General features: G+C 37.2%; 1 protein-coding gene across 6 annotated transcripts; it reads right to left on the bottom strand.

Moving 5' to 3' along the window:
• Positions 1–109: 109 nt before the first annotated feature.
• On the bottom strand, positions 110–15,676 carry cd99l2 (CD99 molecule-like 2). Of its 6 annotated transcripts, none has more exons than XM_079866437.1 (12): positions 15,241–15,507; positions 12,650–12,700; positions 12,462–12,509; positions 9,170–9,238; positions 8,073–8,180; positions 6,036–6,116; positions 5,346–5,396; positions 3,898–3,969; positions 3,754–3,816; positions 3,548–3,667; positions 3,407–3,472; positions 110–3,002 (listed from the first exon to the last, which is right to left on the bottom strand). In XM_079866437.1, the coding sequence occupies exons 1-12, from the start codon at positions 15,299–15,301 to the stop codon at positions 2,941–2,943; spliced, it is 852 nt and encodes a 283-aa protein (XP_079722563.1). In that variant the 5' UTR covers positions 15,302–15,507; the 3' UTR covers positions 110–2,940. The 6 variants fall into 6 exon arrangements, with proteins under 6 accessions (XP_079722563.1, XP_079722562.1, XP_079722565.1 ...); XM_079866436.1 differs by having other exon boundaries at positions 5,343–5,396; XM_079866439.1 differs by lacking the exon at positions 8,073–8,180 and having other exon boundaries at positions 5,343–5,396; positions 15,241–15,676.
• Positions 15,677–19,060: the final 3,384 nt, after the last annotated feature.

The following is a 19,060-nucleotide window of genomic DNA, read 5'->3' on the forward strand; positions in this document are numbered from 1 at the left end:
TTATGCTGATCTTTTACCACCAAGTATAACCAGTGAAATACAGAGTGAATTTTTATTGAATTTGAATATTACAATGTTTAGAATAGGATTGCCAGTTGATATCTGTGTATCATCAGATTCTGTACTTGAGTAAAGTAGGCACCGATGAAAACTGTGATGAAGGTCAATATTTCTGGTTCACATTAAAGCCGAGCATTACAATCTGATCAGTGGCAGTATCATGGTGCAAGAACTAAACTGGCAGTGCAAATCAAGACACTTCAGAAACTTCATTTCCAATTTCTCCAATTTCACATTTCTCAAGTTCATAAATAAACCCAGTACACAAGAAAAAACCTTTAATATCTACAGCTAGAATCCAAAACATGCATATCTGTACAGTTCAGCACATACACCCTTGTTTTGACAAAATTGCAACTATACTGGCCAAACGACACCAGAGAGCCCAGAGATCCTTACAAACTAAACATCCACCATATAGTACCCAGAAATGTAGATTCAATAGATTTAGGTCAATTGAAAGAATTAGGGAGGTTTTAACAGTCACACCATGTGTCCAAGCAACAAATCTGGTCGCAGTTCAACACAAACGGATGATAATGTTGACGAAATTGTTCAAGACACTTGTGAATTTCTTGCCTTAACGAGACTGTTGTATCTTTTACTCAGCTGTTTTAAATTCATTCCACAAGACTCACACCAAAGTCAAAGAACATGCAAAAAGGCAAAACCATCACATTTCATCTTTGGTGGTGTTCATTTCTGACAAGTGTAGCACCAAAAAAGCTACATTGTTCTGGTAGCCAAAGCAGTAAAAAGTTACATTCAGCTAACATTCTGTTTTCACCCTAGATACTGTACAAAAGCCTTGGTAGAACGTGCCGTTTAAAGGAAAGTACCAGGGAACATTCTGCGCAGCTGGGTTTCTGACATCACCATTTGCAAGACTTGTTAATCTACTTTATGGTGGGCATGTGAGTTAACAATATTTCAGATGTGTTCAGACTGCAATAGTGTTAAGGTACGGTCACATTTACCGTTGTTCGGCAAATTTTTGTGGGCGAAATCCGGCCATTTTAATAGGAATCAAAAGATTTCTGCGTTAAAGTTTGTCACACAAATACGCCATGTTGACCAACAGAAAGCCATGTGGTTTCTCACTGACTTCTATGTGAGCATCTCTACATTTAACAATGGACCTTGTTTCGGAGCTCAGCGAATGTGACTATACCTTTGAATTAGAACAACGTACTTAACCTGGTACGTCTGGTTTGTAGACATTCAAGTGAGGCAGCCCTTCTAATGGTCGTGACTGTTAGTGCCGTGTAAGTAAGCTAGCGTGTCTTCCCTAATGTTAGTGTGGTAAGGCATTGGGAAGGAAAGCACTATTGGCAAGGGCTTAGGTTGGGAGTAACAAAGGTGCACCTGAATTCACAGTGTAAAACAACAGCTACAGGAAAATCTGGAGGATCTCGAGTCAGGGAGAGGATGGTAAGGACTGAGCTGCTTTCCAATCCAGTTTTGCTAACTCTGCTTGCTAGTTCCAGATGGTGGCCTTCCAAATGAGAAGAAATTAAGGGTCTGGTCAAGCTCTGTGGCACAAACGCCAGACCCAAACTGGGTGGGAAAATTTGCAAAACGGGAAAGCAGCTATAGGGACTCATTAAGGCAATAGCAAAACTTGGAAGGGTGCAACAATTCTCAAAAAGTCTCAAAGCTAACGCTCAAACATGCTAGAAACGATACAAACACTAAGCTTGGGCGAAAAACTACTCCCCATAATTCAAAAGACTGGGGGGCACAAACATTTATGTACATTTACTGCTACTAGTGTAAATAGAGATACACTGATACAACGGTTTGAGTACAAACTTGGAAACAGTACGTGATTTACAAGCACATTAATCCCTTAAAATCCCCAAAAAAGGCAATCGATCAGAATTAACGATGCGAGAGTTACTACACTGCTTAAGTATTGCGCTAACATAAAAACACTACTTTTTGGTTACTTTGACCCACAAGTTACTTCACGCTAATGCATCTAGTCATTTTGATTATGCCGAAATGATCTATTCCTCAAAAGGAATCGCAACCACTGACAACCAACTAACACGCACAAAAGCAGTTTCTTCATCAACACACGTCACATCTTCACAGTTATACCCATTTTAGTCATTACAAAAAAAAAAAAAGAAAGAAGAAGCAATTTAGAAGGAAGCAGCTGTCGGTTAGTCTCTGACTTAAGCGTCAATTTTTTTTCCTCAAAAAGTCACTCTAGTAAAAAGTTAGCTAAGACACAAAAACCTGCATATATATGTGTAACAATCTTTTCACATTGCTTTGTGAAAGCAAGGCAAATATATACAGATCATGTTAAAACAAACAAAAGAACCTTTCACAAATCCTTCATCATCTTGCAGATTCCATAACAACCAATCTGATAAGCCTGTCTTGCTGTGAAAACAAAAGAAAAACACATTATTGACCTATAAAAGCATAATTCTATGATTATCCAATCAGCCGTTTTTGTAAACCTTGGATTAATCAGTTGTTTAATATGCATTTCTGCACAATAGGAATTATGAGCTGATTTGAATATACAATAAGACTGTAGCGCAGTATGTGTGGGACTTTTTGTATGGGCTCCATAAAAAGACCCAAGTTTGATTTCTCGGGTCTCGGCAGATCATGCTAAAAAAAATCTTTTTTGGGTGTTTTCCATTTCATAGCAATATTATTGCAAACAGGCTTACTAGCATTGTTGCACGTGAACAGATGGAATATACTTAATTAAAAGACATTACACTATGGTTGATTTCAACAGTCACATTGGTACTTAAAAAAGGGCGTTGTGGTGCAAATGTGCTTTGCTGGGAAATACAGTGGCATTCAAATAGGAGAACAACGATTTAGAACTGCGCCCTCTTCAGTTTGGACAGATTACACCACATTTTCCTCTGTTGGCGGCTCGGCGTTGGGAGGCTGGAGAAGAGTTTGTTGAACTGGAGTAGGAAGGAAAATAACATAAATATCATTTTTGCATGTAATATAATAGAATATCATTATAGAATAGAATATAAATACTAAGTATTTTCCAAAAATGAATAATGCAGACTAGAAAAAAAGTTACTAATAAACTGATAAAACACCTTTAAAGCTAATTAAAGCCATTTGGGTACCATCAAATAATTTATTATTATTATTATGCATTTCCTTAATGTTATTTTCTTCTACACTCATCATGTATTTGATAAAGAGAGTATAAGTCAATTCACTAATAGTAAGTTTTAAAGTACAGTGACTGAATTTTTATTAACACGCATGCTCCTACAAGTCTTGTCCTTATCCTTTAAAAAGAAAAGAAAAGTCAAATAAAGACATTAGCCTTATAAACAAGTGTCGGTACCTTGTGGCTCCTGTGCGACGACAGCATCTGGGGCATCTGCCTTCACCATATCTGCATTCAGACTCTCTGTGGACAGATCGAGCGCATGATAAATGTGCAAAAGCTGTGTGGTACAGTTAAGAAGGAAAGGTGTTTCCTTACGCTGTATGCTGAAGCAAAACTTCTTCTTCTGGTAGGAGATGTAGCCACTCACTGCACCAACCAGAGCCATTCCAACAGCGCTCACAATACCAGCGATGGTTCCAGTCTCAGCCATGGTGTCTAGGGATTAATACATAGGCATCTATTAAAAGATCTATGTAAAATGTTCTTCTAATATCCATAAATACTATTTAACTCAATCATACCATAGTTATTTTCATCAGCAGGATCCACATCACCGGCAATACTGGCACTTCCACCTTTTCCACCTGTAGAAATATCACTTCTGTAGTTGGCCAGTCATTGTTTCTTATATTATATGTGAGGATCTGTCAGGAGGTTTAAGTTACCTTTGCCTTTTTCGGGGTTGTAGGTTTTATCATTGGCCACATCTAAAAGGTCATCGTCTGATAATTGACTACCTGAGATATTAGAAAAGACCATTAGCTTGGGAACAACACGATAAGCACTCATGCATGGGTCCGTCTTGAGGTTTACAAATCCTATTAGTTTTCCATTACAGACCCAAAGATCTAAAGGTGAAGCTTTTGTTACCCCAAAAGAGGAAAAGCCCAGCACCCTGCAAGAAACAGAAAACTGAGCTGTCAATTAGGGCTGGGCAAAAAAAAAATATGCTAGATTAAAAATTTGCTAGATTCACTATCGATCATCAAAATGGATCAATCATTTTCTGTTTAATATTCAATCCTATTATTTCCAGTCTTCTCCTCTAGATGGCGATCTCTTATACCTTGTGCGAAGCGAACGCTTTTTGAGGTTTTTTAATGCAGTTCAACGGCAGCAGTGAGCACGAGCGAAACCAATCGTCTCTTCCTCTTTAAACTACAGTTATAGCACAAAATAAACATGAATGGAGATCAAAAGGTATGTTGAAATATACAGTACAACATACTGAAATATATCATGTCTCATGTAATTGCTTAATCAGTGTTTCAAGACGTCAGCGAAACAGCTTGAAAAAGTCACGGAACAGTCATTTACATCAAGGAAAGCCATTCAAGGCTCATAGCACGTTAATTATCTTAAAATAAAACTCTAATGAGGAGCATTTTGCTAAATATATACAAGTCAAGATATTACATATTCCTTTTATTTTTACTTAACCAGTTTATGATGTCGCAAAAATGTGTTTTATGTTTGAATAAATCTTTTAAATGATTACATTTCGACAACGAAATTTAAAAACAGACATTTCTTTTTTGACCCAATAAAACAAATACAAAAAAATCAAGGCAAAGTCAAAATAATAAAGCAGGTCACTGAATTTTTATGATTTTTTTCTAAAATCATCTAAAAATAAATAGCAATTGAATAATCATTTAGGCTCTGTTGTTAAATGTAACCTTAAATATTATAGTAAGTAACGTTAACTACCAAGGTTCCCCTTGTAGTTCACAGCATAAGTTCAGATGTACCTAAAATATTTCTGAATGAATCAAATTGAATCAAGATTGGAGTCAAGTGTTATCCAATTTGTGAAATCTGTATCAAAATACCCAGCCCTACTGCCACATACAATCCATAGCAAAGGAACTAGCAATCTGATTGATTAAACTCAAAATCCATGCAAAGTTAAGATGCAAGAGATAAGGGAGCCATGGTGGTCACTAGGTTAATGCTTCAATCCCTAAAAGCTCGTGCTGAAATCAGAAAGCCGATTAGATTTTAATAATGGTGAGATCAGCTTTGATTTGTGGGTACAAAATGTGATTCTTCCAGCCAAGAAGATAAAGAGAGGAAGCGTGTGGTAATAGTATGTCACTCTATTTCTTACCACCTCTGCTATTGGGTTTGCCGTCATCACGGCCCCTTTCTCCGAGGTCTTTATCTGCCAGGAACAGGAGATGACATCAAGCCTGGCTAGCTTGGGTTAATCCACGCTGACTAGCAACATGGTAGCCTGAGTTTCACAGTGATATGATAGATTATGAGGGCAATCTTATTGTCTTACTTTACTGTGTGATTCGTTTGGCTATCCCTTTGATAACCTTCAAGATTACATGGGCTTTTGCACAACATGTTTTGATGTTCAGATAGAAAACAGAGGCCTTAAACTCAACTTTCTGTCTTCTGAGAATCTGCCATTTGGACCTACTCCGCTATTTTTTGCTTTTGTATCTCTTTTTGGAGAAACAGCCTTTTGAGAGGAAAAGTTTCATTTCAGCTCACCATTTCCTTCTCTCTTCAGAAAGTAGAAAAATAAGTCTGCTCTAATGAAACAGTGTTGGCCTAAACCATTCATCAAAATGAGTTGTTATATCATTCACAACTCAGTTTTGCAGGCTAGTTCTATCTGAAGGAGGCACGTTTTAGATTCTTCTTTGTGACAGATTTGTGTTGAAACCTTAAAGTCAGCATTATGCTAAATACATTACTTTTTTCTTATTAAAGATGAAAGACTAAACCACTAAATTGCAAAAATGAAATATGGAGAAAGGTAAACACGAGTAAACAGAAAAATACATACCGCCTTTGCCAGAGTCTTTGCCCTTTCCTCTGATGTCATTGTCGGGATCCAGGGCATCTTCAAGATCAAAGTCGTCAAGACCTGTCAGGCAAAATAATTACTCACGACATTACAAATGGAATATGCACAGAACTAATTGTAATTTTTAATACAGCTAAGTGACAATGGAAAACAAATGTTTCTAATATTATACACTCACCTAAAGGATTATTAGGAACACCATACTACTAATACTGTGTTTGACCCCCTTTCACCTTCAGAACTGCCTTAATTCTACGTGGCATTGATTCAACAAGGTGCTGAAAGCATTCTTTAGAAATGTTGGCCCATATTGATAGGATAGCATCTTGCAGTTGATGGAGATTTGTGGGATGCACATCCAGTGCACGAAGTTCCCGTTCCACCACATCCCAAAGATGCTCTATTGGGTTGAGATCTGGTGACTGTGGGGGCCATTTTAGTACAGTGAACTCATTGTCATGTTCAAGAAACCAATTTGAAATGATTTGAGGTTTGTGACATGGTGCATTATCCTGCTGGAAGTAGCCATCAGAGGATGGGTACATGGTGGTCATAAAGGGATGGACATGGTCAGAAACAATGCTCAGGTAGGCCGTGGCATTTAAACAATGCCCAATTGGCACTAAGGGGCCTAAAGTGTGCCAAGAAAACATCCCCCACACCATTACACCACCACCACCAGCCTGCACAATGGTAACAAGGCATGATGGATCCATGTTCTCATTCTGTTTACGCCAAATTCTGACTCTACCATCTGAATGTCTCAACAGAAATCGAGACTCATCAGACCAGGCAACATTTTTCCAGTCTTCAACTGTCCAATTTTGGTGAGCTCGTGAAAATTGTAGCCTCTTTTTCCTATTTGTAGTGGAGATGAGTGGTACCCGGTGGGGTCTTCTGCTGTTGTAGCCCATCCGCCTCAAGGTTGTGCGTGTTGTGGCTTCACAAATGCTTTGCTGCATACCTCGGTTGTAACGAGTGGTTATTTCAGTCAAAGTTGCTCTTCTATCAGCTTGAATCAGTCGGCCCATTCTCCTCTGACCTCTAGCATCAACAAAGCATTTTCGCCCACAGGACTGCCGCATACTGGATGTTTTTCCCTTTTCACACCATTCTTTGTAAACCCTAGAAATGGTTGTGCGTGAAAATCCCAGTAACTGAGCAGATTGTGAAATACTCAGACCGGCCCGTCTGGCACCAACAACCATGCCACGCTCAAAATTGCTTAAATCACCTTTCGTTCCCATTCTGACATTCAGTTTGGAGTTCAGGAGATTGTCTTGACCAGGACCACACCCCTAAATGCATTGAAGCAACTGCCATGTGATTAGCTGATTAGATAATTTCATTAATGAGAAATTGAACAGGTGTTCCTAATAATCCTTTAGGTGAGTGTATGTTTGAAACAAACTAAAACGTTTAAATGTTTCATATGCGGTGAAGATGGAACTCACACAAATCACAAGACAAGATGATAATGAAGACAAATGCAAAAGATGCCCATGTGATCATAATGTGCTGTGCTATTAGGGTAAGACACAGAGGATAATTTGACAGAAATATCTGAGTTATAAAAAAACAGTCACAGTTTTTTTTTTTTACAAAGATTTGAGTTGACATCCACCAGCAAATCAGTGATTGTGGCCATGACTTATTTTAGCTGCTGTAATTCTATTATCATTTTTATCGCATGAGTACAAGCTAAATTACTTGAGCAGAGCGGCTTAAGAAAGTCATGGATTTATTCGATGTAAACTGTATGAGAGGCATGCATTATTTTAATAATGTAAAAAAATTAGGGAGAGACTTTCTCTCTTTTCTGAATATGGAAAAACATTAGAGCATTATAGAAAATTATGCTAAACAATCCATGATCGCATTATTTACTAGACTCAATCAAATCTAACGTTTTTTTTTTTTTTAAATTAGCTTTGAATACACAAATATTCATGCAAACACGCACAAACACAAACACGATGAACGGGTCTACAGGAGAACTGTCAGCACGGTACAAACCAGACTGGACTTTCCGAGGGGCAACCGAGGTTCGAAGAGGATTATAGGTTGTTCGGGGCAACAGGGCAGGCCGAATGGTGGCATCAAATAAATCAGTGTATGTCTCTTCTGTTAGTGGAGGTTAATATGTTAGTATTGTAAAGCAATTCACATTCAGAGGGTGCTTGGTATTCAAACCTATGACGAAGAGTGATTAGTGAGCACCAAAATTAATAACAAAAAAGCATTTGTGAGATTTTTCTTTTACAGCATGCATCATTCAATGTTAAAAATATACTACTCCCCAACATAAACTGTCCCATACAATGTTTTGTTTTTTTACCACAGATAAATCTCTGATCTATCAGGATAAATGTCCTGCTGACTCAGCATAACACATGATATAAAAACTACATGTTTTAGCACTCAAAGATGCCGTGTTTATTACTCAAACAGCTCCAGTGTTTATTAAATAGGGGTGTAAGAATATATCGTGTCACAATATATCGCAATACAAAACTGCATCAATATGTATCGTGTATAGTTCACCCAAAATGAACATTTCTGTGTGAGAAAAAATTCAAGTTTACACAGTTTCAGTGTCAGTACTACATTAAACTACTATATATAATGTTTAATATAATGTATAATAATGTAATGGGAGAAGATTTGTGGGTCCTGATAATGCCAAATGTCTTATGTTACCAGTAAAAAGGCCTATATTATTTTCAATATTTCTAGTCTGTGACAGAGTGCAAGCATATTCGTCTAAAATAATTCTGTATTTTCAGCTTCAGAATCATGAATATTTTTATTCTGGTGTCACTATTGTCCTGTGCATTGGGTTACCAGCACCAAGTCCAAGCCTATTCATTTCCACACCCAATGTAATATCAAATTTTACATTTTAATCAACAGTAAATTTTGTTAATCTTTTACCATATGTCTTGGAGTATTGTAATAATATCGTATCGCGAGTTCAGTATCGTGATATGTATCGAATCATGACATGAGGGTATCGTTACACTCCTATTATTAAAGAAGGTCAATATAGGGGATTTGCTTTGTGTCCATTTCAAACAGAAAAAAACAGCTATGATACAGTAAGTGCATCTCACCTGTTTGTTTGGGTTTGGCCTTTGCTGGTTCCTTGACTGTGGGCTTAGCAGGTTTTGGACTGGGTTTCACTGTTGAACAAATTAACATCTTTCTTTCAGATTTTTTAAATCAGGTTTTAAATTCCATTAATTAAAAGTCATAAAAGGTGATGAACTATCACATCATTTAAAGGTGAATTATGTAGATTCTGCAGAATTACAAAAATACCCAAGAAAATAATATAAATGGCCCAAGTGCTGCTCACTGCAGCACCAAATGATGTCCGAATCCCCCTCTCTGGACGTAATGGGTGGAGTTATGTTTAGAGGTAGGGTTAGGGTGTGTTTGGACTGTCTAGCTCCCCCATCTCGTCCAGTGAGGAGGGCTGGACGTCAAGCACCACCCATTGGTTCTGCAGTGAGAAGCCACTCCTTTCGTGCGTAGTGCCTCCATCAACTCAAACATCACAAACACAGCTCTTATGGGTGCTTGTGCATGTCTCAACAGGTAAAAGTAGGATACTTTTGACATATTACACCACGTCTACACCGGACGCAACTGTTGAAGTGTCGCATCGTGCCATAACAGTTAGAAGCTGACTACACTGGACGCGACAAAGCGACCTTTGCAAATCCATTTGTCCTTCCTATGAGAAGTATTGTGAGTGCTTGGAGTACGTCATAAATAGAAAGTGTCATCAGTTTACTGTCAGGGATTTGTTGTGTCGCATCGCACCCCTTTCAGTGAAGACAACATCACTGAGTATAATGGGTTCTATTGGTGTAGACAAGGTGTTAGGAAAACTTTTAGCTGTGTTGCAATGTGTCATGAGTAAGGAACTGAGGAGGCTAACACTCTGTCTAGAGTGAGCACGAGTGTCTCTTATAATAAACCCATCCAATGTATCTGACATGACACGCCACAACTATTTAGGGCTGTCCACACTGGACACGTCAAAGTAAACAATATAAACTGGAACATTTGTCTTTCTGAACGAGTGCATGATGATGTTGAATTAAAGGATTAGTTCACTTCAGAATTAAACTTTCCTGATAATTTACTCACCCCGACGTCATCCAAGATGTTAATGTATTTCTTTCTTCAGTCGAAAAGAAATTAAGGTTTTTGAAGAAAACATTCTAGGATTTTTCTCCATATAGTGGACTTCAATGGGGTTCAACAGTTTGAAGGTCCAAATTGCAGTTTCAATGCAACTTCAAAGGGCTCTACACAATCCCAGCAGAGGAAAAAGGGCCTTATCTAGCAAAATGAGCTGTCATTTTCTAAAAAATAAATAAAAATGTGTATTATTTTTAACCACAAATGCTCGTCTTGCACTAGCTCTGCGATGCGACATGCATTGCGTAATCATGTTGAAAGGTCACGTGTGTTCCGGTTCAAAAAGGTAGGGCGAAAAACTCCATCTCATTTTCTCCTCTAACTTCAAAATAATCCGACATCGTTTTACCTTTTATTTTATTTCTTTTTTTGTAAATGGTGTTTGACTTAGTCTTTGCACGTTCGCTTTGTAAACACTAGGTCGGTACTTCCCCCTATATCACGCGTGACCTTTCAACGTGATTGCACAATGCATGGCGCATCGCAGAGCTCGTGCAAGATGAGCATTTGTGGTTAAAAAGTATATACTTTTTTTTATTTTCAGAAAATGACCAATCATTTCACTTGATAAGACCCTTATTCCTCTGCTGGGATCGTGTAGAGCCCTTTGAAGATGCATTGAAACAGCAATTTGGACCTTTCACCCGTTGGTTCCCATTAAAGTCCACTATATGAAGAAAAATCCTGGAACGTTTTCCTCAAAAACCTTAATTTCTATTCGACTGAAGAAAGAAAGACATGAACATCTTGGATGACGTGGGGGTGAGTAAATTATCAGGAAATGTTCATTCTGAAGTGAACTAATCCTTTAAAGCGTCCATTGTAGCGCGTTGCATGTGTCGCAATGCCCCGTTCACTTTGACGAGTTCATGACCAGTTTAATCTTTGAAGGTCAACATACAGCGAAATTTGGCTTGCACTTCTGTACCCGAAGCTGAATATCAGTCATTCTCCCAAACCAGATAAACACCCTCTGGCTCCGACTGCAACAGTAGCCATGCCCCAAACTCTCCCTTTGGGTTAAGCTGGAAAGAGATTGACGGATCTGAGCAGATTCGCTCTCAATGTTTAAATGGTGCCTGGGGAGCTAAATGTTTACACACTTTTGCTGGAGATAAACCCATGAATGGCATACTACCGTAAAACTTCAAATAATAGCCGAGTCCCAAATAGACGCCTGTCTCTTTTAAACGCCCGGTGTGACGACAGGTTTGGGTAAATAAACGCCGGTCTCAAATAGAGGCCTGGTCGTTTTTTTTGTTTCGGTTTGTATTTAATCTTCTAAAACCTGTCAGATCATCTTTTTAAACCAGTTCTATGGTGCAGATTGCGCACGCAAGAGAGCCGTGCGCATCTGGGCGGGAGCTGTTAGTGCAAGCAAGGCGGAGAGGGAGAAGTGAAGTGAGCGACGAGGAGGAATTCGCCAATGAACTTGTAGTTGAGGTGTATCGCGGTGAAGATGATAGTAATGAATGTTTTTTTTATGCTGCCAATAATCTCGCACACAAGACGAGAAGCGCCACGCTGCGTCAATGACAACTCGAGGTATTATGATATTATCTATTCATTCAGTTAACGGACGCTCTGAGGTAAAGTGTTCAGACTGCAGACTTAGCAACGATTGTATTTAATTGTACAGTACAATCATAACATAGTACAGTACAGACATTATATTAACTCCATAATGTCCTTAAACATAAAAATATTGCTGGCCATAAACTGAGCAAGTGCGCGACCGGTGTACGTGATATCGTTACCTCGAGTTGTCCTAGACGTGACACGACGCAATATAATGTAATTCTTACATTAACTGATTTGTTAAACACATTCGAATTATAAATAAAACGTAATATAATGTGGTAAACTCTTACTGTCATCTGTCAGCCTAAATTCTATGGATGTGCTACACTCAATGAACAACATCAACACTGAATTAAAGGCCTGTCTCTTATAGACGCCTGTCTCAAATACAAGCTGGTGCAGTTCGGCGATTTGGGAAAATAAAAGCCCGGGCTATTATTTGAAGTTTTACGGTAATAGCACTCAGTGAACAATAAACTTGGGTTATGATGAGAATGTATTTTAATATAAAAAAATCTTACATACCTCACCTTTAAGTTTGAAAGGCTCATTTAACAGCAATGATTGCTTATCACAGTGCTATTAATTACATCAAACAATTATTACTCTCACCTGCTCCTCCTGCACCACCTGCTGGGTCCACTTTAGGTGGTTGGGTAGCTATGGGATTTTAAACAATTTAAATACATTTAATGTACAAAATAAAATCAGTCTGGCAATACGGCAATGCCGTTTATACAAATCGCCAATACTGCGTTATACACCTTACATGGTTACATCATCATAATTTTCATACTTACGTGGTGTGTCATCTTCAATTGCATCTCCCAAGTCCAATTCTTGACTTATGCCTGTAAAACACAACAAAATAAGATATATTTGTGCAGCTCATGCATAAACACACTAAATGAGTATTCAGATCATGAACAAGCATGCAATTTGTATTTATGTAAATCATGCCTGCACACACACACTACAAATGCACATAAAATTAATAAAAATGCATAATTTTGTTTCCCCAGATTATCCAAGCCCTGTAATATTCTTATTTGCCAGCAATACTGGCAGTAAAAGGTCCTGTAATAAAATCTCAGATGATAGATGGAGGCTGATGTTAAAACTGGATCTGATATTAAAACTAGATAGGTGTCCAGCTTTATTAAAGACTTGGTAACACTTTAGTTTAAGGTCTAGATCTCACTATTAACTAGTTGCTTATTAGCATTACTAGGATATTAGTACTTATAAAGCACATATTAATGCCTTATTCTGTATGACCATATTCGACATCTCTTAATCCTACCCAATACCTAAATTTAACAACTACCTTCCTAACTATTAATAAGCAGTAATTAGGACTGCTCATTCTAAGGAAATAAAATATAACGTTTCATTAAGTAAGGTCTTTATACACAACTGAAAACATAGTTATGTATATGATATTGCATTTCTGTCAACAGATCCTCCTAAATATTACACAATGCACCTTTAATAGTGAGAATTGGACAAGACAAGAAAATGACAGCTCAGCAATGCATTCTTCAAGTACAAAGGGACAAAGGATATTTTGTGTTCATGTACTACACAACAGTGACATTTCTGCGAAGATTCCTTTCCCATGTGTCATTTTTGCTAGTATATTTCTATAATAGTTTCTTTTGTAATATGCCTCTCTTAACTCTCCATGTCTTTTGAAATGATGTCTACCATATATTTTTAGCACTGGGTCACAGATAATGTGGTGCAACACTCCACTGAGGTCAGCATTATCCTTCTCTCTTTCTTTATCTATATCTATCCAATTGTCTCTACTTCTTTCTGTCTGCCTCTTCTGCTTTTTTTTTTTTTAATGTGGCTTTCTTGCTCAATTATAGGTCGTCTTAGTGCACACTTGGTATAGCTAAAAGCTAATAGCTGCCCCTCATGCAGCAGTGCCAAAGCCAGCTCAGCATTGGCACACTGTTATGTGATCAATATGTCATGTGACAGCAGTAATCTATCAAATGTGATACCTGTGGGTTTAAATACAGTATATTAGTTTATAATATACTTTATAATATTTTGATAAATTGTATACGTTTATTATATACTTAATATAAATATATATATATATATATATTAATTTTGGGGTTTAATTTATTCAGATAGTCTGGTGATGATAGATAATTGACAAATATATTGGAATTAAAAAAAATCAAAACATGAACCTAACACCTAAAACAGTGGTAAAACTATATGCTCATAAATAAACAATGGTTTTCAGGTAGGGAGTGGAAATGTATCTAATTCCATATACAACAGAGGGGTGTGGCTGACAGGAAAAGAGGGAGGGGCCGTTTACCTCTGCCAGAACTGCAGACGGTGGCTTTCCTCATTCATTTCACTGATGGCTTTTTAGACAAGGGGTATTTTACAAAACAGAGCGTGGAATGCACACCATCTGTGCTTCTAAACAATATGCAAAGTAGTCTTTCTCAGAAAAAGATGCTAGCCTATTCCTTTCATTCTCCAACATGGTTTTGCTTAAACAAGCTTGGACTCTTTGACATTAAACTCGTGTGCCTCATATCAACAGAGGGGACCGTTACCCCCTGTATAAAATGATGGTATCTTCCTATATTCCGCAGTCTCCAAAAAATTCCAAACTCCTATCCTGTACCTGGGCGCATTGTGGCTTCGTATGCGCATGCGCTCTGACTCTGAGCCTCCCAGAGTACCTGTACCGTGCTATAGGATGAGGAGACTATGTGGAAATGACATTTATGGTGCAGAACACCATAAATTATAAAAAAAATATTACAAGTTACATTTTTTATGTTAATTCATGAAATACGCGAAACATAATCAAAAGACAGCTTATTGATTGATGTTTAAATATGTGAATTATACATTGTTTAATAATTAACACAATCTATTAATAGTAATAACTTAAATTGTCCTAACTACATCTTTGCGCAAGGTGAAACAAAAATGACATTCAAGAGATTGATATTAGGTGCACTTTTAATATCCTCATTAATATGCTTAACGCATAGATTCAAATGGTCTCACCACGCTATAAACCACAAAATAATAAAAAACATACATTTTATTTTTTGTATAGGCTAACGTTAATGTTGAAAATGATTTGTTGAGCCTCAATATGTCATGCAGCGCCGTAGCAATGGCTAACGTTAGACCCAGACAGATGATCGAGACCCAGACAGATGTTAAAACGCAACTCAAAAGACGGTGATTTATGTGATTCGTGCACCCAGTGCTTTAAATAAACGCAGGGTCTACATAAAAGTCAAAATCTAAATGCTTTAAATCAATGCTTGCCTACGGCGCCGACAAAAACTGATGAAGTAGGCATGGCACCGGGTTCAACAAAGAGGGGCGCAGCGCTTACCTTTCACTATCAGCAGAGAAAAGACCGCTAGAAGCGTCCATGTCGAGAGCTTCTTCCACATGTTAAAAGTCCGAAATGGTATTAAATATTGGCAGTAGATGATTTATGACTGTTTGCCCTTGAGGCCTAACGGGAATTTTAACAGTAGGTCCTCGGTTAGATCAGGAAAACCTGCGCGACAGTCTGCAGTGCGAATGAGCGTGAGCGAGCACTCAGCACAAGATTCACAGCCGCGTGTTGATCACGTTACAGCACCGGCTTTAGGGCGGTTCCTTAAGCTCAGCTCTGCTTTTTACTTAGAGCACGCTGGAATACACTGTTTCAAAACAATAAGCAAACCTACCGATGTTCCTTGTTTTTAGCTTCAAATAAATATGCGAATAGGCTACTAGTGAACTTTGTGACCGGCTGAATGTAGAATACGCGTGATAAGAATGTGTTTACAGTTCGTGAAGGGCTGCACGAGGAGATAAGGTGACCTTCTCTCGTGCAATTGGCTATTCACTTGGAATGACTGAATTACGATAATTGTGCATCTCTGAATAATTAAATGTCTTGCCCAATTTACTTCAGTTAATAATTTATGTGTTTGTTGGGATGACACATGGATCTCTGTCTGGTATGTTGTAGGCCTATATCTGTTTGTGCACTCAGTAATAGTTTGCTAATTAAAGTTTTACCATAAAGAAATTAGTTTCACTTTTGAAAAAATATATAAAACAATAGAAATTCAGACATGGAGCACCAACAGTTAGTAAACAAACAGTAGGCCATAATGTAAAAAATGATCAGCTATTTTCAGACACTTAAAGTTATATTTTGGATGGTTAATTGTGACTATTGTTGTTAGCACTAGCAGCAAGTGTAGCCTAATTGCCATTCACTAACTCAGAATCATTATGGTCATATGCGGGTTTGAGTCTACGAGTTTTTAAACTACTTTTTTAAGTGTTTTTTTATGAACCACAATGGTAAAGGAAGGTATACATGATGGATACAGGTGTTTTTGCATTTACTCTTTAAGTTTTGATGTTCTCATTGACTTCTGAAACCTAAGATTATACCAAGTCAATTTCATTAATGAGAGTTGAAATTACTCATGTTATATCTGTGCAGTACAGCAAGGCAATAAAACATAAATGTTATGCAAATTAAAAGAGCCACAGTGACTCATCCAGTGTGTTTATTGTGGTATGCTCGCAGAAACATTAGTGGTGCATTAGAGATCATATACAGTACATCCCATTTTCCATTCTCTTGTTTTACATTTACTTAAAATGTACTACATTTTATGCAAACAAGCAATAATTACAAAGCGAACATAGAAATAAAATACCATTTTTAGTTGGGATTTGAAAGACTTTAAGGAAATCATAATGGAGAACAATCAAAATTTTGGAACAGTCAGAAAAACAGAACAGTTTTTGCCAACCCAATACGTTATCTGTAATAGAATGCTCTGCAGGGATGACAATTTTTGTTGGCTAAAACCCAGAAACAAGTTAGTATTTTAGCTAACAAGTAATTATTTTTATTTTATATTTTATGTTAACAACCTCAAGTTATTTAAATTTTTTGTCTATATGATTCATTATATACCCCTGATTTTACATGTCTTGTTAAAGACTAAATGGGACTTGGCTGGGACAAGAAACATTGTCACATTGAACAGGTAAACTCATCACTAGTTCACTTTAACAGCCTCATTGTGTTTATAATCACACTCTTGCAAACTATTAATGCAAACTTTCAGGGGAAATGTTAAATGAAGACTTAAAATATTATTGTAAGCTTAGCGATGATTAAATTCATGCGACCATGTTCATATATGTTTAGCTTTTTACTTCTTAATGTATTTATTTACGCTTCAAAATTCATAAGTTGTGTTCATATTTGAAATTTACCATGATGAACAAAACATGTAATAATCATAAACTTTTATTGATCACAGAGCTGATTTTCTGCAATAATCCAAAAGCCAATGGAAAAATAATACTTGTTTTTTGTCAAGGGAACCAGGGTGATTATATATATGGTATGATTTTACCCCTAAATATTGACACAAAATGATAATTGCAAATCCACCATTCACTGCCTGGAGTCCAGTTGTTTCTATGAACTGCAGCGATCCATTTGCTTCTCTTTTCTGTAGCTTTCGGCACTCTGTAAAAATATACCTCAGATTTCTTTTCAAATCTATTTGTACAGTCAACCTACTTTTTCCGTTTTTCGCAGCATTCAAGCTGAAAACAAACGCTGCAGTCTTTTTGCCACTCAGTGGGCGTAACCACAGGCACTCGGTGGTCATGGTGACGTCACGTGCATACCCTCTATACAGATTGCCTCTAAGCAGCTTTACAGTGATAAACAGGAAAATAGTGATTCAGTGATGCAAACAGAATTAGATTCTGCTGTAAAGCAGCTGTAAAAAGACAATAGTAAACAGTGATTATTCAGTTGAAATCAGTTCAGTGTTGATTAATTTCAGTATATAAATTGTGAAATGAGTTCAATTTAGCTGTAAAGCAGCTCTGCAGACAGCAGTGATGTCATCATCCAGTTAAGTTGAGTTCTCATCCAATAGTGTCAGTGTAGTCAAATCAGTAACACTGCAAAATATATAAGCCTTAACTAAGCAAGCCAGAGGTGACAGTGGCAAGGAACCCAAACTCCAGGTGACAGAAATGAAGAAAAAAAACTTGGGAGAAACCAGGTTTAGTAGGGAGGCCAGTTCTACTCTGGCCAACAAACGAACACAGTGTGATTAACACTGAATACATTTATTATAGTAATGTAGAATAATATAAAGCAAAATGTGATTATTACAATTTGCTACAGTCTGTAAACAGTGCTGGGTAGTAACTGATTAAATGTAATCTGATTACGTAATCAGATTCCAAAAAGTAAGTACTTCAGTAATTAGATTGTTACATTTTAAAATACTCATAATCAGACTACAGTTAATTTTCTATTGATTACTTGTTATTCTCACAATGGCAATAAATTATTCATAATTCATTGATTTTACTTCTTTGTTATATTTTAAATGTTCCTGTCTATGAAAGTCTACTACTTATCTACATTCAGAAGGTCTTCCAGGTTTGTGTAATCGCACACACAGACCAGCCACCAGTCATGAGTCGATCACTGAAAACTGAGAGCCACAGCATTTTGATCACTGCATTTATAGAAATCATTTCACTTTTAGGAAGTGTTTTCTAAACATTACAAATCAGCTCCTAACAAACACAATTATTATTATTTGAATTATCACTCAGTGAGTCATTTAGACCTGTATTAGTGTCTCTCAAAGGCTTTTGTTTTTCAAGCACATTAAAATGTACAAATTAACGTCATTTCATATTTACATTCCCAAACTTTTTTTGTCAGCTGAATCTCTGCCCTAATATATTTACTTGAAGTAAGTTAGGTCAATAATACAATTAAGTCAATGATAATAAAATTAAGTTCCCGGTTCTCTGTTGTCAGTAATGGTCACATGACATGCAGGTAAACATTTATTTAAAAAACTTTATTAAATGTTTTATTTTGATTGATTTTCATTTTAAAACTAGATGAGTTTGTCACAGAAGTGATGGAAGAGTAAGAGAGGACTCAAGCGCAGAATGAGTCTAAACAGTTCGAAAAGCAGGCAGGACAAGAGATGGTGGGAGAGGAGGTGAACACAATCCAACAGAAGGCAAGGAACAAAACAAAGACCGGCTTGCCTGACTTGACCCACACAACAGGAAACAAAGACACTCACAGGAAAAACAAATGACGAAATCTACAACTGGAACAATGGGCAATAAGTAACAGG

The sequence above is a fragment of the Squalius cephalus genome, assembly GCF_949319135.1.
Source record: "Squalius cephalus genome assembly, chromosome: 3".
Lineage (NCBI taxonomy): Eukaryota > Metazoa > Chordata > Actinopteri > Cypriniformes > Leuciscidae > Squalius > Squalius cephalus.